Source organism: Elephantulus edwardii, unplaced genomic scaffold, assembly GCF_000299155.1.
Source record: "Elephantulus edwardii isolate Elephantulus edwardi_28Jun2011 unplaced genomic scaffold, EleEdw1.0 scaffold00065, whole genome shotgun sequence".
Taxonomy (NCBI): Eukaryota; Metazoa; Chordata; class Mammalia; order Macroscelidea; family Macroscelididae; genus Elephantulus; species Elephantulus edwardii.
The window spans coordinates 2834743-2858552 of record NW_006399815.1 but is presented as its reverse complement, the minus strand read 5'-3'; the positions used below and the strand labels follow the sequence as shown (position 1 = coordinate 2858552).

General features: G+C 38.7%; 1 protein-coding gene across 1 annotated transcript in view; it reads right to left on the bottom strand.

Moving 5' to 3' along the window:
* Positions 1-9787: 9787 nt before the first annotated feature.
* Positions 9788-23810, bottom strand: part of SLC38A4 (solute carrier family 38, member 4) — a 39108-nt gene continuing 25085 nt past the window's right edge. The window contains exons 12-15 of the mRNA XM_006888171.1: positions 21713-21837; positions 14094-14238; positions 12779-12876; positions 9788-10318 (exon numbers count right to left, since the gene is read on the bottom strand). Coding sequence (XP_006888233.1) covers positions 10217-10318; positions 12779-12876; positions 14094-14238; positions 21713-21837 — 470 coding nt within the window. The 3' untranslated portion in view covers positions 9788-10216. The remainder of the gene's footprint in view (positions 10319-12778; positions 12877-14093; positions 14239-21712; positions 21838-23810) is intronic.

Genomic DNA, 23810 nt, shown 5'->3' with positions numbered 1-23810 from the left:
ACTTGATGGCACATAACAACAACAACAACAACCACCTACAATTTAGACTATGTCAACAGCTTCTTCTTCCTTGCATCCACAATTAACACCCTTGGTACCAGCATTTAGGAATTAAGGAGACACATTGCATTGGGAAAATCTGTAGTTAGGGAACTCTCCAAATTTTTGAGGAGTACTGATGTCAGTTTGAGGGCAAAGATGCATCTGATTCAGACCATAGTCTTTCTGATCCCTTACTATGCATCTGAGAGCTGGACAATGAAGAAGGATGACAGGGGGGAAAATATTGATGCTTTTGAGCTATGGTGCTGGAGAAGAGCACTGAACACCCCATCGACGGCCAACAGAATGAACAGATATGTCTTGGAGAGGGTGCAGCCAGAGTGCTCTTTGGAGGCAGGAATGATGAGACTTCGCTTCACATACTTTGGGCATGTTGCTAGGAAGGGCTCCTTTGTTGGAGAAAGACACGATGCTGAGAAGGGAGGAAGGTCGCCGAAGGAGAGGAAGACTCTTAACCAGGTGCATGGACACAAAGATTGCAGCAATGGGCTTAAGTGTATTTGAGATGGTGAGGATGGCACAGGATAGAACTCATCTGAATGACAGCTGACCCTATTGTTCATAGGATCACTATGAGTCGTACTCAACTCAGTGCCACCTAACAATACAACAACAGGAAGATTACAGAGGAATTAAACAGAGGTTTATTATAAAAATGGAGCCATTAGCTCTATCAGAAAGAAAAAGAAAGAAAGAAAGAAAAGGTTTATTATAAAAATGGAGCCATTAGCTCTATCAGAAAGAAAAAGAAAGAAAAAAAAAGAGAGAAAAGAGGAGGAGCTTGTGGTTTACTAATGTCCATGGTGTACATGTACTCTTGAGATCAATTTACCATGTCCGCAAATATGGGGCTAGAAAGACAGGCCCAACTCTAAGAGCCAGCATACCCCAGAACTCCAGTAAATCCACTCTATCTAAACTTGTTAGGTGGGGACAGTAGAAGTGTCAGGAAGGCTTTCTTGAGAAAGAGCCACCTGAGATAAAAATGATGAAAAAATAAAGATGAAATTGGCAGATGAAGAGGGTCCCTTGTAGAGGAGAGAGCATGGGTGAAGGCTGGGGGTGAAAGAGGCCATGATACACTGAGAAAATTATGAAAGATCACTGAGACTTGAGGATATGCTGAAGAATGATATGTGTGTGGGATGGATAAAAGCATGTATTGTATATGTCTAATAGTGTGTGTGTATGCTATGGTACATACCTTTGTGTTCTGTGTCTGAGTATACATTATAATGTATACATGCCTGTCCATGTATGTGAGTATAGTTAAGGGTGTAAATGTGGGAGTGGGTGTGGGGGTGTGGAGGGGGTGTGCATGCACACACAAGGGTGCATATTACTGGTGAGAAGAACAGAGCTAGTGGTGATGTGAATAACTTACTGCCATGATCTGACCTTCAACTTGAACACACAATTCTTCTCCAGTTGCAAGCTCACCTGTTTTTAAAGGAAACTTTTGACCTATTACAGGAATCTCATTATTTCACATCTTCTAGTTGGCCAATCTTCCTTTAGTTGAAGGCTTCTTTTCTTTGTAGATTTAGGGGTCCTAGGGAGGCTCCAGTTCAGTTCCCTGTGCTCCTGGTGGCCTTCTGAGGATCACTGGCAGGAGTGGTGACTGGCATGCAGGTCTCCAGGGCCTCAGCTCTTGATCCTTCTGTCTTTAATCAGAAGAACTAGAGTCACAAGTACAGTTACTTGATTTATCAACCCTTGATTCACAACCCGAAATTAAAATTTGTGCATAAAACTCTGCTAAAGAGTGCTTTATAACTTTATTAAACAAAGAAACATTATGTGATATGCATCCTTGTCACATAGTTTACCACTCTGTTGAAATGGCTCATTGTCTTTTCTGGCACAAGGAAATGAGAAAGCCTGTCATCTTAGCGGTAGTCTACCTTTCCAGCAACCCATCAGCAGCTGGCCAAGAGGTGTACCTTTAGGAAAAGGGATCAATGCAAAATAGAAACTATTTTTGGCCTTTCTTTAAATTGCAGGGTTAGCACAGGTTGCAAGAAATGCTGATTATCCATCTGGGAACAGAGGCTTGGGCTGCAGACCAGGTTTAGACAACCTTTTGCTCACTGAGTAACACTTGGTGATTTTCCAAAATTTTAAGTTAAAAAGCTGGCAGTATAGAGAAAACATGTCCATCACGTTGTGGAGAGCACGCAAGTTTTCCTTTGAGATGTCAATATCAGCAAGCATAAAATAATCAATCTCACGCAGCTTATTCACAAATGATCCTGATAAAATGCTTATGACCCGACTCCAGGGAGGCTGAGTCATGCTGAATAGGCAAGAGCTGGGTTTCTGCCTTTCTCCGTGCACCCCAGGGCTGGTGGGAAAGCTCCAGCTTAGTGACACTTACACTTAGCATCAAACTAAGGGTAAAGTGAGTTAATTGGAAAAGCTATTTGTAACACATTGCCTGAGCCAGGATAGAAACCTGCAGAGACCAGGAAGGCCAATTGAAGTGTGGAAACAGTTTTAGAAATGTTCATTAAACCTTGGATCCTCCATTTCTATTTAGTAAAAGGAATATGATGTGCTTTTCCTGTGAGTCTATTAAGCTAGTCAATAACCCCCAAATGAAGCCACTTTGAGAAACATTCAAATAGCTTATTTGGCCACTTTATATTATCTTCCTTTGTTCTGGTTACTTCACCTCCAAAACTCACTCTTTCTCTCCCTCCTCAACCCTCCTCCGCCTCAAAACAAGAATGGCAGGCAGTGATGACAAACATACCACTTGGTGGTAAACATACTACAAATGAATAACAATATGCTTTTCCTGTGAGTTTATTAAGCTAGCCAGTCATTCCCAGAGGAGATCGCTTTGAAAAACCTTCAGATTGCAGTGCCCTCATAACTTACATGCATCTGAAAGTGAGACAATGAAAGGAAGCCTGAAGAAGAATCCGTGTCCTTGAATTGTGTTGTTGGAAAAGGGTATCTAATATAACATGGACTGCCAAAAGAATAAACAAATCTGACTGGGAGGAAGTGCAACGAGGGTGCTCCTTAAAGGCAAAAATGGTGAAACTTCATCTCCATGAAAGTGGTGAGATGATTTCACGGTCCTTTCCTCTAAGGAGTACTTTGGCTGCATTTCCTCTCAGACAGGCATCTTTATTCTTTTGGTAGTCCATTGAATATCAAGTATTCTTCTCTAACACTATAATTCAAGGACATCAAATCTCCTTTATTTTTTAAATTATACACCTTTATTTACAAAGTTCAAATGCATTGTTTTTCACATAGGAACTTCTCCATTTCCTTCACACATACCCCCACATCCATCAAATTGTGCGACCCTATGATTTACATCCCCCCTCCTTCCCATCCTCACCCCTCTGCTTCCACCCTCCCCCCTTAGATCCTCATACTCGTTCTACAATAATGGTTTTGTACTGTATTTGTCCTTATGGGACTGAATTAGTTCACTCAGCATAATGCTCTGCAGTCCCTTCCAAGCTAGGTAGTGATTTACAAAATGATTATTTCTGTGTGCTGAATAGTATTTAATTGTGTGAATGTACCATAATTTCTCAATCCATTCGATTGCGGTTGGACATCTGGGCTGTTTCCATGTTCTTGCAATGGTGAGTAACACTGCTATGAACATTGGTGTACAAATCTCCATTTGTGCCTCAGTTCTTATATCCTCAGTGTATATTCAAAACAGTAGAATAACTGAGTCATATGAAATTTCTATGTTCAGCCTTTTGAGGAAATGCCATACTGTCTTCCAGAATGGTGTCATTCTTATTCATTGTTCAACCTTCAGATGCGTAGGAAGCACCTGAAAAGACCATGACTTGGAGTAGGTACACCTTAGTCTTTAAATTGACATTCTTACTCTTTAGCACTTTGGAAAGCTCCATAACAGCAGATTTTCCCAGTGTAACACATCTTTTGATTTCTTGACTGCTACTACAATGTTGTTGTTAATTGCCATCAAGTCAAACATGACACATAGCGACCCTATGAACAAAAGGCCTGAAACTTTTCTGTAACTATCATCATTTATCAAAGTTCATAGAGTTTCAAGAGGCATGCTGTTTAGGAAGCAGCATGCTTTCAAATAGAGAGAGCTACTATGACAAATCATGTCTAACATTGAGAAGAATGAGAATCCCAGAGCATTTAATTGTGCTCTTATAAAGCCTATACCTAGACCAAGAAGCTGTTGTGCAGAGTAAGGGAACACTATACAGTTTAAAATTAAGAAAGATGTGCATCAGGGTTGTATGCTTTCTCTAAACCTATTCAATGTATATTCTGAGTAAATTTTTTCAAGAAGCTGGACTCAATGAAGAAAGTGGCATCAAGATAGGAGGAAGATTCATCAATAACAATCAATATGCAGATGACACAATCTTGATTGCTGAAAGTAAGGGTGACTTAAACTCCTTGCTGCAGAAGATCAGACACTGCAGATTTCTATAGGGATTGCATCTCAACATCAAGAAAACAAAAATTCTCACTACTAGACTGATAGGCAACATGGTAATAAATGGAGAAAAGATTGAAATTGTCAATGACTTCATCTTATTTGGATCCACAATCAATATACTAGGTACCAGCAGTCAGAAGATAAGGAGACATACTGCACTGGAAAAGTCAGCAGTCAGGGACCTCTCCAAATTACTGAGGAGCCATAATGTAGCATTCAAGAGCAACGATTTTGAAGTATATAAAACAACATGGGAGAGAGTAGAGAGCATTACGCTGACTGAATTAGTTCAGTCTTGTAAGGATAAAGAATGCATAAGACCATTACTGTAAAAATGGAAGGAAAATTAGTAAGATGTGTATAAATGTCCAAAAAGGGAAGGAGGACTGAGGGTGGGGAAAGGGAAAAATCACTGAAATGAAAGAAGTTATTTTGATTAATAAAGTGCTCCTGACCCAAGCACTAGCATTTACAATCTCCTTATACATATGTGAAAACTGGAAAATGAATGAATAAGAAAGACCAAAAGAAAATTAATGCCTTTGAATTGTGTTGTTAGTGAAGGATATTGAATACACTATGAACTGTCAAAATAATGAACAATTTTTTCTTGGATTAAGTGCAATCAGAATGGTTTTGAAGCAAGGGTAGTGAGACTGCCTTGCTTGCTTTGGACACATTATTAGGAAAAGCCAGTGCCTGAAGAGTAATCATGCTTGGTAGGCGCTTAGCACAAAAAGAGGAAGACTCTCAGGGAGACAGACGAGTACAGTGACTGTAACAGTGAACTTAAGCAAAGCAATGACTGATAGCATGGTACTGCACCAAGCAATGTTTTGTTTCATTATACAAAGAATTGTTCAGAGTGATGACAAGTTCAAGGGCACAATTCTAAAAGTGGGATAAAGACTTAAACAGGCATTTTAAAGAAGTGACATATGTGTGTTCTTTAAACCTGTGAGGAAGGTTTCAATAGTGCTTGCTGTTGTTAAATGTCAAGTCACCTATGACTCAGATGGCAACTATGGACAATAGATCTGAACCTTGACCTGCCTGCATCATCCTTGTAATCTCTGATATGCTCCAGATCCTTGTTACAGTTTCTGTGCCAATCTATCTTGTTGAGGGTCTTTCTCTCCTTCATTGATCCTCCGTCTCTCCATCATCCTTGCCTCTAAGGAACATCATGGTTGTGCTTTCCCCAAGACATATTGTGTGTTCTTTTGACAGTCCATGGGATGTTCTTCAACACCACAATTCAAGAGCATTGATTCTTGTTCTGTCATGCTTATTCATTACCCTATTTCAGATGCACAGGAAGCAATTAAAAATACCTTGGCTTGGCTCACTGGAAACTAAAACCGTAATGCAATGCTGTATTACATTCAGTAGAAAAAGGTCAGGAGTTCAAAACCATTGGCTATCCCTTAGGAGAAAGATGAGGCCATCTGCTTTCATTAAGATTTGCAACTTTGGAAACTTTAAAGGGTAGTTCTGTTTTGTCCCATAAGGTCACTACAAATCTGAACCACCTTAATGACAGTGGGTTGTTGTTGTTATGTGCCATCAAATCACTTGTGACTCATAGCGACCCTATGTACAATAGCCCTAATCTCTGTTCTGTCCTGTGCCAATCGCACTGTCTCTGACACACCCATCCCAATTATCCCAGTCACTGAATCAATCCACCTCATAGAGGGCCTTCCCCTCCTGCGCTGTTCCTCCAACCCTACCAAGCATGATGTCCCTCTCCAAGGACCGGTCCCTCCTTACAACATATCCAAAGTATGCTAGACGGAGCCTCAGAATCCTTGCCTCCATGGAACAGTTGGGTTTAAACCTTTCCAGGATGAATCTGTTTTCCTAGCAGTCCATGGTACCCTCAATACTCTTCTCCAACACCACAGCTCAAAGGCATCAATTCTCCTTCTATCCTCCCTAGTCATGTCCAACTCTCTGATGCATAACAAGTGATTGCAAAGACCATGGCCTGTATCAGACGTACCTTAGTCTCCAGAGAGACATCATTGCTCTTAAGTACTTTGGAGAGGTCCCTAACAGCAGACAGTGGGTTGTTGTTGTTGTTATGTGCCGTCGAATCGTTTGCGACTCATAGCGACCCTATGCACAACAGCCCTAAACCCTGCTCTATCCTGTGCCAACCGCACCGCCTCTAACACACCCATCCCGATTACCCCAGTCACCGAATCAATCCATCTCATAGAGGGTCTTCCCCTCCTGCGTTGTCCCTCAACCCTCCCAAGCATGATGTCCCTCTCCAAGGACCCGTCCCTCCTGGCAACATGTCCAAAGTATGTCAGACGAAGCCCCAGAATCCTTGCCTCCAGGGAGTAGCTTGGTTTAATCCTCTCCAAGATAAATCTGTTTGTTTTCCTGGCAGTCCAGGGTACATTCAGTACCCTTCTCCAGCACCACAGCTCAAAAGCATCCACTCTCCTTCTGTCCTCCCTAGTCATTGTCCAACTCTCTGATGCATAACAAGCGATTGCGAATACCATGGCCTGTATCAGGCGCACCTTAGTCTCCAGAGAGACACTGTTGCTCCTGAGTACTTTAGAGAGGTCCCTAACAGCAGACTTTCCCATCACGATACGCTTTTTGATTTCCTGACTGCTGGTGCCAAGAATGTTGACTGTGGAGCCGAGCAAACTGAAGCTGTGAAGACAGTGGGTTAGAAAGGATAAAATACAAAAAGCAAGAAAGAATTTGTTCAAATTTGTATTTGAATTTTGTAAATAAACTAGTAGAAAAAGAAAAGAAAAAAAAAGCAAGTCCAATATTGGCAACGAGGTGCAGGAATTTTCATTCTTACATATTACCAACAAAACGGAAAATGTACACGTACATTCACTTTGGAGAATTGCTTTCCACTTTCTATTAAGCCAGCACTTAACATATGAACCATAGATCTCATGAATAGCCCATTTCTACCAATTCTCATGCTGCTTTCTCATTTATTTTACCATCCTGATGTTTCTTTCTTATGCTTTCACTTTGCAACCTGAATTATTCTATCCCTAACTAATCAGAAAGAAACTTCATCTCCACTTACTATGAGAGGTATATACCTACTGACATAAAAAAAATTATTTAGGATTATATATTTATTTTGCCAAGATAAAATGGCAACTACTTTGTTGACAGCTATAAATATTTATTAGGTCAAGGGTAATATGTGAATGGAACACAATGCCAATGTAATAAGAAAGACAACATTTAGATTCAAATTTTTTTATGTACAAATCACAATCATTTTTAAGAATAGAAAAATCACATCATAGTCATTTGAAAAGTTCATTTATTATATACCAATATATACTTTCTGTAATAAAAAAGCCTCCCAATACATTGAACCACCTTATAAATGAAATAAGAAAATAGAATTTTAATCTTTTTTACAAATGGGGTTAAATTAACCAGTACATTATACCATATGTATGTCTGCCCTGCAGTATATGTGAACTCTAGTCCTGATGGTGGCCAGGATAAAAATGGTGCTTTACTGTTTGGCACTGTATTATTGCTTTTGAATATTTATATAATTACACAGGTTGATAGTTTCAAGTTAGTCCTTTCAAATATAAAGTTTTAAAAATATATACAGATTTACAGTTTTTTTCAATTTTTTCGATTACCCTTTGATATTTACATTTAAATACATTCAGATCAAACTTTTTTTAACATTCAAAAGGTAACTTTCTCCAATTTCAACTCTTTTGGAACACTCTTTAGATGAAATGGATATATTTTTTTGCTATATCTATATAGAGAGATATATAGATATATGTTAAAAAATGCAATTATATATTTTTTCTTGTAAAAAAATAACTCAAAGTTAGGATAGTTTCTAGTGATGCTCAATCTCCATACCAAAATGTACCATTTTACATTTTGTGTTTACATTACATTTTGTGCTTCTTGAAAATAATATGTATGACAAATGAATATTTTCTAAGGCACATTATAGAAAAAGTATTAAATATGATTTAATAAGAGGTTCTTTTCATTCTTGGCTTTGCTACAATATAAATTATATGACAAATACTCTTGTTCCTGATTGAAAAAAATAGTAACCTCTGAGAATTCTTGGCAGTGAGTAGTAATTTTTAAATCCATTTTGCATAAGTAGATTAAACAAGTGAATTAGAATTATAGTTTGCATTTTTTCATAGTGTTAACATTTTTTATTTTTATCAAGAATCACACAACAAATGGCAAGTGAATGTCACTGACAGCTATCAAAGCTAAAATACATCAAATTCTATTTTAGTGATGTTAAATGAAAAGAGCCCTGGTGGCACAACAATTAAGTGTTCAACCGCTAACTGAAAGGTTGGTGGTTCAAACTCACCAAGAAACTCTCTGGGAGAAAGACCTGGTTATCTGCTTCCATAGACAACCCATAAAACCTTCTGGGACAATTCTACTCTGTCACATGTGGTCGTTATGCGTTGGAATAAAAAAACAACAACAAATGAAATGAATAACCTTAGTACTGACAATTATTTGCAAATAACTTATTTTCTTGTAGATGATTGTGCTATTATTGTAAACACTAGAGAAGAGCATTACTGAACTTTATGTAATATAAGTTCCAATTTTAAAATAACCTCAATGACAGATACATACACATGGATTTTTTTTTAACCTACCAACTTAAAAATTCCCTGCTCCTGCTCCCAATAACATAAGTCTTTTGACTGTGAGGAGGAAAAGCTACACATGTAAAAATAAAAAAAATCAAAGGTACCATACATTAAAATTCTGGTGACTACAGAATAAGAGTATATACATGACTATAAAGTGAATCACAGTTTCCTGCACTGAAAGTTTATCAAATAAAAATGTATCAAACAATACTGGGTCATATGTTTCCACAAGAAATGTGGTCTTCTGAAAATTCTGACTGTGAATGGAAGACGAGAGGGAGAGTGTTGTTCAATGAAGAAAAATGTGACAAGAGTAGCAAGAACAATAAAATGCAGATGCTTTCAGAACAGGCAGTTCAGCGATTAGCATTTTTTTTTTGTTGTTGCTCTGTAATTGAAATCAAACCCCTCTCTTCTGAGTAAGGTGTTAAAACATTTATAAGGGTGGGGAATCTACTGAATGAAGAAATTGCTAATTCAATGTCAGAATAGACAAAGTATTCCTTTACTGTTGATAGTAAGGTGTTATATACTAGTGTCTGATCATTCACGTACCTTGCAGGGATAACTCATGAAGTATGCCATTAAGTGGTGATAGCTTTGCTACCAGGGTCTTTTTATTTGATGCTTTGAGAATATAAGTACATAGTACTTTTTTGGGGGTGCTGGGTAGGGATTATCTAATGACCATTCCATGCAGCTACCCTTATTCTGCTTGTACGGTAGCAAACACATACCTTGATCATCTCCTACACCACTTCAGTAAAATGGTAAAGCCTGGGTAGAAATGTGCACCACAGATTTTTAACACCTAAACAGCTATTATTTATTGAAAACAAACTAAAACCACAATGGTTTTCTTTTCTGAAGGTGTCTGGTGATATTACTGGTAAATGTCTTTGGAATCTTCCTGTTACTTCCTAAGAATAACATTCCAATCAAGATAAACATCTTTTGGAGCATAACTTGCAAACATTTCCAGTAGGGAAAAAAAAGGTGTTTTTTTTCTCTCTCTTGGTTAATGATGCTTGGAATATGGAGGATTGTATATCCAGTCAATTATTATGAGTGCCATACTTCCAATCATGAAAATGATTCCAATCACCAGGAAAATTATAGCCTGTAATTCAGAAAGAACTTGTCAGGGAACACAGAGACAGAAAGCATACTCACTTAGTACAGTTTGCTTGGAAATGTTGCTTGAGTAAGACAACAAACTGATTCGAATATTGAACTGTATTACTCTTATATCCCAGATGTCCAAGACTAACTCATGAGTCAACTAAGAACACTAGTGGAGGAAGTATAGAGGTATAACCTAAATGTTCAATTATACATTAATGGCAATTAATTATGGTAAAGCAAGGAGTTCTGGTGGCCTAGGGGAAAAAAGCTGTACTGCAATCCAAAGGCACACAGTTTGAATCGACCAGCTGCTCTGTTGGTAGGATAGGTGATCTCCTTCCATGTCATTTACTGCCTCTAAAACCCACCGGAGGATCAGCTATGAGTTGATTCCAACTTAACCGCCTACAGCAACAACATGGTAAAGCAAATTTATGGGGAAGCCTGTTATTTTTACAGATCAAATGATGGAAAAAAAAATTTTAATGATGCGGGGAACACATACCATTTCCAGGCATAAAGGGCAAACAGGTTAAAGGAATAATATGTATTCTGTGATATAATTTTAAAAAGTACATAAATAAAACCAAAAACCCAATAGATGTAGTATTACTTGAAAAGAAAAAGAAGACTTAAAGCATACGAGTGTACACTATATATGTTATCTATCTATATGCTATAATATATATACTACATCCATTATAACATGGCATATATAACATATATAGAAAAATACATATGTGAATATCTATACATGGGAATATATATAGGAATGTATATATGAATATATAGATAGTTGTTTTGTATCATTGTTTCTGACCTTCCAGTGGGTTTTCAGAGGCAGTTAGTCACACAGGAGGAGACTGCCCATCCTTCTCCAAAAGAGCAGCTGGTGGGATTCGAACTGTGTGCCTTTGAGATTAAAGTGCATCTTCTTTCCACTAGGCCACCAGAACTTTTATATGTATATATAATATAATATAAAAAACGGCTTGCCTCTGGAAAGTCTATGAACAGTGCTCAGGTCTTTTGTTCATAGGGTTGCTATGAGTTGTCTATGACTCGATAGCACTTAACAAGAACAACAACATGCTATATATAGTATACTATATATCTATGCACTTGAACTATATCTATTATACATACGAATACTTGGCATAGTCTAAAGGGAGTTGCGCTTCTAACTCAAAGGCAGTACCTCTCTGGAAGTTCAAATTTACCAGTAGCTCTATGGCAAGGACTTGGGGGGGGAAAAATACACACATATATAAAATCTAGATGTTTCTGCATGAGTTGTTACATGCTTGTTGAGTCAGAGCCAACTCAAAGCTGATAGTCTAGTGTGTTTTTAGAGGCTGTAAATCTCACAGGAGGAGCTTGCCCATCTTTCTCTGTCAGAGCAGCTGGTATATTCAAATTGCCTGCATCTGGGTTGGTAGCGATTCCTTACCCATTAGGCATGGGCTATTGTGGTTTTCTTTCTTTTTTTTATTTCATAACGTAAAAATTTCCATAACGAGATTATTACATTTCTGTATTAAAGCTATAATAATATTTAGTAATACTGTAATAAAAATATTTAAACATTTTAACACTACAAGAGGGCTTTTATATTAACGGAGATTAGCCTCATATTTTAAATGAAGCTATAGGTAATTTTTTTCCCCCGTTTTATATCTGGTCAAATACAAAATGGATCACAAAAAGGACAGGTAACTTTCCAAGCACTGGCCAAATGATGGGAGCTTCTGACTAAAATGACAGAAATCCTCAATGTCCTGAGAGGTGAAGGACTCTCAGTAAGTTAGGCTAGCCAGTCCTTTCAATACATAATATGGCCTTATTAAGGAGTTACTGATAATATTGAGTTAGTGAAAAGGCATAACTATTTCTAGTATGTGTTTCTGTAGTACTGTTATGAAAAGGAAATATGTGTGCTCTAATAAGATTGTATTTTATATCTAAAGAGGTCAACAATTGTGGATGTCAGTGTACAGAGGGAAGAATATTCCCTTCAGAGGACAGAAGAGCACTATAGAAGGAATAACAAAAGCAGCATCTTTTCTTGGCCTTCAAACCTAAATAGCTTGACCAAAATACTGGAACAATTTCATAGCACAACTGGGATCCTGATTCTTCCCTTTCGTATCTGTGCACAGCAGCAGCATGGCATGTGCACTGGTCTGTACGTAACACAGGCATAAGTGTGGGAAAACTACACTGGCCTTCAACCCCAGGGAGGGTTCACCAGGATATCTTTTATATAGGAAGACAGCAAATCCTGAATGCTAGAAATACCTGTCTGTTCCTCTTGCCAACAGAGTCCCTGATCTATCTGGTTTTGGTTTTTATCAATTCATTTAAAAAAAAAGAACAAAACTTGAGGTTTTCTTTACTCTAAATGGTTGAAGAGCACCATTTTATGAGGCAGGGAGTTATTGAAAGCTTTACTTACCCCAATCTTTTGAGGTGACCTAAGAGGTTCTTTCTTGACAAGTCTAAGATAAAAAGCAGCTGGGAGGATAAATATCAGCATGGTGGCAGAAGAAGCCCCTGAGGAGAGAAACACAGGCCATCGTCTGACACAGGAAGACACTGCTAGGGGAGGACCACAATTCACAAAAACAAATACAAAGCTACTCTGTTCTTAGCGCTAAAAGCAAGTATTTAAATTTTGCAAGCTTATCTTGGTAGCATATTCAGAGAAGATATGCTTAGATATACTTTTTTTGAAATTAAAATGGATTTTGAGACTCCATCTGACACACTTTTATGTAGCCAGGAGGGATCAATCTTTGGAGAAGGGTATCATGCTTGGACAGGTCTAGGGATAGTAGGAGAGGAAAACCACAGATGAGATGATTGATATAGTAACTGGGATAATGAAGGTAGATGTGTCAAAGACAGTGAGATTGGCTCAGGATAGAGCAGGGGTCAGAGCTATTGTGCATAGGGTCACTGTGAGTCACAAGCGATTCGTTGGCATATAACAACAATAACATGATAGCTACATAATAAATATGCATGCCAAACAACAAAAAGACAGGACATATTAACAAAATTTATAGGGGAATGCACCTGGAGTTGCCTCAGAAGAAAGTTCTGGTGATTTACTTCCAAAAGGTCCTAGCCAGCGAAAGCCCTATGAAGCCAATACTACTCTGAAACACATGGAGTAGCCATGTGCCAGAATAGATGTACCGACAGCAGACTGCATAAATACACACAACCGAGAGGGAATTCATCACACATCGTAAGTATCCACTTCTTACTTTTTAAGTTTGCCTAAATTTTATTTTCTTAAGTTTACATTGTCCTTAAAATTTGAGTAGCCCCTTAGATAAGTAAGCTGAAAAATCAAGTAGTTAAGATGTCACACAGTTAAGAGAAACAATATGCACCTTCCTCTGAAGAAGCCTTTTAAGGCTTAGCTGATACTCATAGATGGAAGAGTAGCTCCTACCAAGTAAAAACTGTTTTTGATGACAACATGATATAAGTCTAATTTTTGGGCATCACTATATGACTTCTCTTTTATGGAACTCAGTTTCTTTATGTCAGGAAACCTAGACAGAATGCCCTTATGTATGAACTGTAAATTAGTTTCTAGCTCTGATGGACTTTGTGAATAAGTGACTTCCAATATGGTGGTAAGGAAGTAAACTCTGGGTGTTTGGTTGGGTTGATGGGAATCTCCTGAGCTGCTCTGACCAGACGATTAATGAGGGCTAAGCTAATATTAATGAAATAAAAGCCTTTCTAGAACTTACCTATGAATCCAAAGATGTATTTTATTGTTGGTACAAGTATGACCAGAACATTATTAAGTGCAATAATGATGGCTGCGATGAAGAAATGTCTTATCCAGCTGAAGGGTCTTTTGGGAAATAGCAGTGTGGTCACTGATGTGCGGATCTGCAATGAGAAGAGTACACGGATAAGAATCATTTCTTTAGTTTTTAAATTCAATTATTGTTTCAAATATTCTCAACATTAGGAAGCATTTTCATCATCCTTTTTCTCCCAGAGAAGATTGTGGTGGGTGTTTGGGGTTTTTGTTGTTGTTTTTAAAAAGGTGCCATTTAAGATAGAGCGCTTGTCATTTTTCTTTGGTAATATGTTTCGTGCTCTTTTCATTTTCACATTTTTTTATATTTTAAAAAACAATCTCACAAAGGGATACTCCACTCTCTCTTGCCATAGAATCTGTTTTGAGTCATAGCAACCTTCCCTGAGGTTTCCAAGGCTGTAAATCTTTATGGAAGGAGACTGCCCTCTGTCTTCATTGGGGTGGCTGGTAGATTTGACAGAGAGACACAATAAAGTCCTTCTTGATCCTATTCCTATCTCCTTAGATTGCATCATGATGTAGCACTGAGTTACTTTACACAGTCTGTGACAGACATTTTTACAAACCCAAGCAGCTCTGGTGGCATGCTGTGTAGTCTAGTGTGCTGGAGAAAAGCCAGTTGTTCGAATCCATCAGCCGCTCTGCTGGAGACGGACTTGAAGCCTAAGAACCCAAAGGATGGTCCCACAGAGTGGAAACTGTCTCCATGGCAGTGGGTTTTAGTTCTTTTGACAGTTTTCTTGATTTTGCATTTTTGTTAACCAGCATTTTTAAAAATTGTGAACCTTCCTGTGTTTACTTACCCTTCCCAAACAATGGATTATAAATCGACAAAATGTAAACAGGGTCAAATAATCTAACAGTCCTCAAAATGCCAAATTTAGTGCCTGTACATAGCAGACACTCATAACAGTGGAGTGAAATGGAACAGGAAGACTGTTTCCTTCACTTCGGGATCTTTGATAGATTTCATCCCAGTTTCAGTGAAAATAAGTAGGTAAAAGGTCAGGGGCCGCTCTGTTGCAGCCCTGCTCAGGTTACTCTGATGTAACTGGATAAAGAGATCTTTGTGGAGACAGGGAGAGGGTGCTGCTGATGTTTGCATAGTTTAACAAAGCTGAAAATATTCTTATCTTCCACTTCTTTACCAGAACACTTTCTGACTTAGTGAGATTAGTCCACTGGCTTTTCAGTAAGTGAGTACTTCAGTTAAGCTCTAGCAGCACATTTTTAGAAATGCTGGGTTTGCTTTTTCACTTTGAATTTTTAGTTCTGAAGTCTCTTACTGGTGAGAAGGGAACTCGTTTAAAAGAGAGAAGATGTAAATTACGTTTTGAAACACATGTGTGATGGGCAAAAAATTTCCAGCTGAATTGCCTGCAGTTTCTAATGTGACATTCCTTTCATACCATTCCACCAAAAAAAATGAAAGCCATCTGTTTAGGTTTAAAAGGCAATTTCATTTCAAGAGTGGCAAACCAGATCATTTCTGGCGCTGGTTTGCATGCAGCTCTGTAAAGGATTTTAAAGAGTAGATGAGTGAAAATGATGAATATCATTTGGAAAGTTTGAGGAGGAAAGAAAATGGGTTGCATTAGTTTTCTCATCAATTCTGACTCACAGTGACCCTGCATTGGGTTTCCAAGGCTGTAAATCTTTATGGAGAAGGCTGTCTTTCTTCCCGCAGAGGAGTGGCTGATGGTTTAGAACTGCTGACCTTTGGGTTTGCATAACATATAATTTGCTCTGGTATCAAGGCTCCTCAGCGCAGTCAGTTCACATTGTGACCATCAATGAGTACTCACTTAATTTGTCCAAGCTAGTTAAAATCAATTGTTGTTACTGCTGTGTGTACCATAGAGTCAGAATTAGCTGGCCTCCTGGAGAGTTTTCAGAGGCAGGGGAGGAGATTGCCCATCCTTCTTCTCCCACAGTTCAAATCAATAGACTTTCTATGATACCTAGGACTTAAACTTTCTTACTCTCCAAGTGTTAAATTCATTAATCACCAGGGTTTCTCTTCTCTCTAAAAAGACTACATAGGACATATAGGCTCAAGTCAAGCAGCAGCCACACCTATATGCTCTTAAAACAGTCTTTGTTACAACTGTGCGTTCAGTTTGCCCAACTGAGTCTAGACCCTCTTCTTGCCCATGCTGAACCTCTCTGAAAGTAAATACAGTTTTTTAAGGGTGCACAGCTCCCGGAAAGACTAGGGTTTGACCTGATAATGTAAGAGTACAGAAGTTTACAGGAATAAAAGGTAGAAACAGTTACAGTAATTGCAGTAATTGTTCCCATAAAAGAAGCTTGCTTCTCCCAGCAAATAAGGAGTAACAAAACCCCAAACAGAATAGAAGGCATCTAGAGTTACCAATAAATTCCTGGAAGGGTATTGGCAATCAGAACAAGAGGAAGCTGCTGCATAAGAAGACCTGGAAGCCTGCTCCCTAAAAGCTCTGCAGCCTTGGAAGCCCCATGGAGCAGGGACACTCTGTCTTTTGTGGTCACTTAAGAGTTGAAATCCACCCAACTGCACACCACGGCCGCTGTTGGTGGTGGGTGATGGCAAAGACTCGGAAGGAAGCATACAAGTCATTTCATCTTAAAAGATTGCCCTATGGGGTGACCTGGGATCCAAGGGTCCTATCAGTTCTATCTATCTGTGCCAGTACAGCAGGAGTGCTTATTACCAGACTTGCCTGCTCTTCTACTTTGCTAGGAGCCCTCTTCTCTACTGACACACACTGATAAGGACCTGTTAATGTGGGTCACATACTGTGGGTGGTGCATGTCCCCCGCACTGGTGCAGCCCATACTCAGGAGGCTTCTACGAAGGTTCTGTGCAGTCCATAGGACAGCACTGTTAATGTCCAGAATGTCCTGAGCAGGAGCCAGTCAGGAGGTGCTGTGTTCAGATATGGGGACCCAATGTGAAGGGCAGAACTGTGGAGGCAGACTTGGAAGTGGAAGCCTTGACTCTAAATTCTTAAAAGAAAGAAAAAAAAAAATCTATTCTTCCATTATTTAGAAGTGAGTCACAGTTTCACTCGGTAGGATTGTTTAGGGCAAGGGGGTTAGAAATACCAGGCAGAGATTGCTTCTCAACTGCAGTTCACAGCAACATCTGCTGTAATTCCTTACCTACAAACACTTTGAAAGAACAGGCTTGAAGGAAATACAAGTAAAAGGAGTGGCTTCCTGGTGATAAGTGAAATAGAGTGAGTGCTTGTTGTTGTTGTGCACTGCAGAGTCAGATTAGACCCACAGCTGACCCTATGGAGTGTTTTCAGAGGCAGTTAATTTCACAGAAGCAGAATGCCTATCCTTCTCCTGCAGAGCAGGTGGTGGATTCGAACCATGCGCTTTCAGAATTGCAGTGCAGCTTCTTGCCACTGAGGCTAGAGGATCCTAAATGCGATCTCTTTGTGCTTTCCAAGTATAGCAGATGGAATTTGAGCTTGTGTGTTCATGCTTAGCCTGCCAAGATTATTTGCTTTTCTGTTTTTCTTGGCAATGTGGGAAGTGAAGTTAGCCTTACAGCATTTGACTGGGACTAGAAGGCTAAGCATGTAACTCCCACCTCTATGCTCCTATTTACATGCAGGGAAATTGTGTTCATTCCAACCATATCATAAAAAAATCTGGGGTTTACAGCCAGCATCTAACTGTCCACAAAAAAAAAAAAAAAAAGTCCTGTGAGTCTCTTTCCTATAAATGGCAGTTTATGCATTTCCAAACAGGCAAAACTCATCAGAGATGATTTTTCTTGGCAAACATTTTGGAGCTGATCCTTTGGGCCCTTTTCTTTGCACAACTCTCATCTGCAGGGACACATACCCACTGGGGAAGGCACAGGACAAGCCCCAGTGGTGTGGTGGTTATTAGCTTAGTTGTTAACAGAAAGATCAGAGGTTAGAACCCACCAATAATAAGAGAAATATGTGGCAGTTTGTTTCCATAGAGATTACAACCTTAGAAACTCTACAGGACAATTCTACTTTGTCCTGTAAATTGGATTCAGCTTTATGGCATTTTTTAAAAAAAATAGGTAGAGAAGGCAGACACATATATAGATCATTCATTATAACATTTAAGCGAAAAGACATAAGTATGTGCAAATGTTTCCTAAATGTTTATGTTGAATGAAAATACATAATGCAGTGCTTAATAAATGTTCATAATTATCAACCATAAAAAGGAAAATATATAATAATGGTTGTGGCAGTTAGCAATTTTCTTGAATTTTGGTGCTAATGATCCATTTGGTTCTGTTGTTGTTTTTAGAAGGAGCCTTGATGGCGTAGTAGTTAAGCACTGACAGAAAGGATTGCAGTTTGAATCCATAGCTGTTCAGATGGAGAGTGCTGTGGCAGTTTCCTTCAGTAAAAACTGGAACCTTAGAAATCCTATGGGCCAGTTCTATACCATCTTACAGTTGTTATGAGCTGACCAGAGAGCAATGGGTTTGAACTACTGTTAAGTGCCATCAATTGATTTCTAATGGCAGTGATCCTATGTGATATAGAGGAAATGCCCCACGGGGATTTCTAGGCTATAATCTTTAAAAGAAACAGAGAGCCAGGCTTTGCTCCTGGAACCCCCTTGGGTGAGTCTGAACCACTAACCTTCTGATAAGCAGCCAAGTACTTAATCTTTGTAGCCCCAGGGCTCCTTCCATTTTGGTTCTAATGGCCATCTAATGGCCATTAGAACCACTGATCACCTTAACACAAATACTTCATCTGTCATGCAGGGAAAAAGTTTCTAAAGGAGAACAAGACTTTCAAGGTTGAGCTGAAATCTTGATCAGTCAATGGAAGATTCACTTTTACTTCCCATGATCACAACTGCAGCCATCACAAACATGCTATAAGCACTACACCAGTTCGGTTGTTATCAGTTAGCTGTGACCAGGGCCAGACTCTTCCATTTCTTTAAACTGTGTCTTAAAAGTACTTGAGCCTTCTGAATAAAGTAACACAGAAGTATACAGTTGTTGTATCCTGTAGAGTCAGAACCGACTTATAGCTGATTCCAGCAGGTTTTCAGAGGCAGTAGTATCGCACAGGAATTGATCGCCCGCCCACCCGCAGAGCTGCTTGTGGATTTGAACTGGTGTGAATGCCTACCAAATATTAAAATTTAGTCAGTAAAATCTTTACATACAAAAAGATCCACTTTTTTTCTCAGTGGAGTTGATTGGTTAGGAATTCTCCTCTGTAGTGCACCTTGTAGTCAAGATGGAGCTGATTTTAAGTTAACGTTATTTCAGACATATTAGAGTCAAGATAACATGTAAAAGTAAAATATTAGCTGCCAAAGTACTAAAGATCTGACTGCATGCATTCATGAGAAAGGAATGTGGCCAAAAAAATACTTTAGCATGCAAGCTGCATTTAAAGTGACCACTATGTCATTATATAAGTTCTTCTCAAATGCTGGGTACTGTATGGAATATTTGGCACAGGCCAGTGCTGTTTGCTGTGTTGTTTATTTTTCCTCTGTAAAATGAATGAGTAAATTCAGTGTTTATGAAAGGAGAAGAGTTGGCAGGAGGGTGAAGACCTATGTTTATCCATAGGTGGTGGTTTTAGCTCATACAGCTCCTGTCTCCACCAGCAGGCCTACTCTGTGATCGAGAACAAACCGACGCCAATGGTGAGTGCCAAGAAGGGGCCATCAGTGCGAGTCTGGTAGAGGGCATGTGCCACTTTCAGGGGGTGGAGGAGATATATGATGGATAGCATAACTATTTTTTTCGAGAAATTTCCTTCTAATATGTAATTTACTGAAATTGACTTCACATGACTGCCCTTCTTATTAGTCTTTAGGGAGTTAGGATAAATAAAGCTGACTTTAGAGGTTTTTAACTGCACAACAAACTGGAAAAAAATATGAAAGGCTCTCAAAAACTGTGGTGAAAAGGCAATGTGTTTTGGAAGTTAGTGTGGTTTTGACTTTGAAGCTGCATAAGTTATATGAATCCGTATTCTCTTACTAACCTATTAGATAGGTGCTCCATATTTGAATCTGTGTATAAAAAGAACTCTCATTCTCCAGCCCCCAACACCCCATACTTTAAAATATTTATGATACTTATACCTTAAATAGGAGTTTTGGTGACTTAGTGCTAAGGAACTGCACTGCCAATACAAAGGTATGCAGTTCAAATCAACTAGCTGCTCCGGTGGAGAAAGATGGACAGTCTCTGTGTGATTCACAGCCTCTGAAAACCTGCTGGAGGGCCAGCTATTTGTTCATTCTGACTCAGTGGTACACAACAGCAACATTAAACAGTAAATTTAAAAAAAAGAAAAACCAAAAACAAACCAACAACAAAGCCCAAAAGCAAATGCATTGCCATTGAGTCAGAATCAACTCATAGTTGACTCTGCAGTTGAATATCATGATTGTGTCACTACACTCAGATAAAGTTTGTTGCATGAGTGAGGAACCAGAGGTGCGTTTAAGCTGCTGAACTTGGATTGTCACTACTCTGAGATAGTTAGCTGGATGATTGAGGAAACCATAGGTGCATTTGTACTGCTTTACTGAACCTGGTTGTTGTAGTTGTTGCATACCATCAAGTCAGAATTGACCCATAGCTGACCCTCTGGCGGGTTTTCAGAGGCAGTTAATCGCATAGGAGGAGATTGTCTATCCTTCACCCTTGGAGCACCTGGTGTATTTGAAATGCATGCCTTCAGTATTGCATTGCAGCTTCTTGCCACTAGGCCACCTGAGCTCCTGAATACCATGATTGTGATGGTGAATATTGTGTGCCAACATTACCATGATTGTATAATGTAACTATCTTATATGTTGTAAGTGATGTAACTATCTTATGTGTTGTAAACCCTAACCTTCATGATGTTAATGGAGAGCTCTGGTGACCTAGTGGGTAAGGCGTTAAGCTGCCAACCCAAAGGCAGGTGGTTAAAATCCACTAGCTGCTCCTTGGGAGAGAGATGAGCAATCTTCTCCCTTATGATTCACAGCCTCTGAAACCTGCTGGAGAGTCAGCTATGAGCTGTCTGACACCAGAGCGATGACTTTGAGTTTGGTTTTTGTTTTTGGTTTTTATGTATGATGACACTAATGAGGCAGAATTAGAAACACTTCTATAAAGGCATGATCAGTCTGTTCTGATAAAAAGGAAGTCTCTTCACAGGTTTGACCTGTGTTAAATACGTGTAACTCTCGGCCAAAGCAAGTGAACTTTTCATTATCTTTTCTTCATCCTTTTCCTATGGAGCTGCTGATGGATTTGAACCACCAAAGACGTGCTGCCTTTGGGTCAGTAGCATAACTCTCTATGGACTATGTCATCAACGTTTCCTAATAGTATTTATTTAAAAAATACACATATTAAAGTAGTGAATATTATATGGCTCCAAAATGTGACATAAAACAATCATTGCCTCAGGTATTGCAAAAAAACCTTCTCACTATGACTATTATATCCACAAGAGTCAGAACTTGCATACAATATAAGGAGCCACACAAGATTCTTTCTTCAAAGCTCTGTGTACTTACTGGGAACAGAACGATGGGCACAGTTAGTGTAACCGCCACAAGCACTGCCACGCGTACCATCAGGAGAGGAGTGTCAAATGTGTACACTTTGCTGTAAGCATGAAGTAATTCATCTTCAACTTCACCTGCAAAGCGGAAGGGAAGAATGACTTTACTTGGTATTGTCAAGTGGCTGTCATGTTTGCTCTCAGGATAATTTCACATACAGTGTTGCCCATTTCTGTGCCACTTTCAAGATCCTTGGAATCTTGGAGTGTAAGTTTGCAGTCTCTGTCTTTGCACTGAGTTTTCCAGATTTCATCTTACAGTACTGTATGAGACAATATTCTGTTGTGAACTATTATGTTTTCATTGGCTAATTTTCAGAAGTAGATTATCAAGCCATTCTTAATTTGTCTTAGTCTGAAGTTCAGATGAAAACTGTCCATCATAGGTAACCCTTTTTGTATTTAAAATATAAGTAGTACTGCTTCCAGCATCACAGAAAAGGAAACCGCTACAAATTGATATACATATGGGGGTGGTCTGATGTGACACTGGTTAATTATGGCAAGAATAAACTGAGGAAACACAGTACACTGGAAGAGATTCAGGTCTGAGAATCCAGTCACTTCCACTGTTATCCTGTCTCTGAGTTTGTTAGCTATTAACCACTGATTGAATGAACAAAGGACCCTGCAGATTGTGTAGTTGGAGGAGTTAAAATAATATAGCAATAATAATGCTATGTGTCTCTGGTGCATTGTATAATGATATATGTCTTACACAGAGGTCTCACAAACAGATGGGATGTTTTAGTGCTCTGGCTAATGGAAGAGTTAAACCCCACCAGCCTGTCATCCTACCACTTCTGCTCCCACAGGCTCAGCAACCCCAGGTGCAGGTTCCCTAAATTCAGAAGGAAACCCTAAATGATATATAAAGTCTGTCAAGCACAGTAGTTATTACTGCATCAAACACACTTTGGGAAAGCACCATGAAAGGATGAATAAATATGATTTTATAGACTCTCCAAATAAATATTGCTCTAAGATTAACAAGATGTTCTCCTCAAAAATATATTCATTCAGGATTCCAAATACTAATAATAAAAAGCTAACAGTCATATTTTTCTACTATTTTCTTCAAAATCGATAAAAGTCATAAAGAAAACCAGTTTCTGAGAAGAAATTAGTCTGTAAGACAGAAAGCTTACACAAGTCATAGTCTCATTAGTGATACCTGCACAAATACACAGTGCTCAACCACCACTGCTAACCAGCTTGATCAGAGTCACAATAGACAGACCCTGACAAAAATGAACTCATCTTCTTAAAAGGTCCACATTTACTGGCTCAGTCAAAACTAGAGGACTTTGAGAAAAAGAATTTTTAGATTTTTTTTTAAACCCTAAAAAAACATGATTCCTGACAGATTATATTATCTGTGCTCCTTTAAAAACCTTCTGTACGGGAGCCAAAGGTCAACAATTAGTCTAAAACAAAGATGAGAAGATAAAGGAGCAGGAAAACTAGAGTACTGAAAGCAGAACAATCAGAATGCAAGTTTTTTTAAATGCTGACACATGAAAAATGAAATTGTCACTAAATAATTTGTGTATAAATTGTCAAATGAGAACCAAATTTAAGGTGAAAACTTGCACTGGAATAGTAATAAAAACCAAACAAAAAAAGAAGTGAATATACCTTCAATGATACTGACTCTAGATTTTATTAACTCATAACCCCTAAGATTAAAACCAAGGACTATAATCTTTATTAAAGAAAAGCTTTCCAAGCTTCTTCCAGAACACTAGAAGTCCTAATCCACAACATAAACAGTCTTCCAAGTATCCTGAAAAACCTACAACCAGGAGAAGATAAAATAGATGAATGAGACTTTCTAAGAATCAAATCCCTATGAACATCCAAAAACTTCTCCAACAGGGTAAAAAGGGAAGCCACAGACTGGGAAAAATGTTTGGTAATGTCATATCAGATAAGGGACTTATATCCAGAATTTATAAAATACTTGAGCACCACAACAAGATAAAGGTAATAATCCAATAGAAAAATGGGCACAGAATATGAACAGACACTTCACCAAAGAAGACATTCAG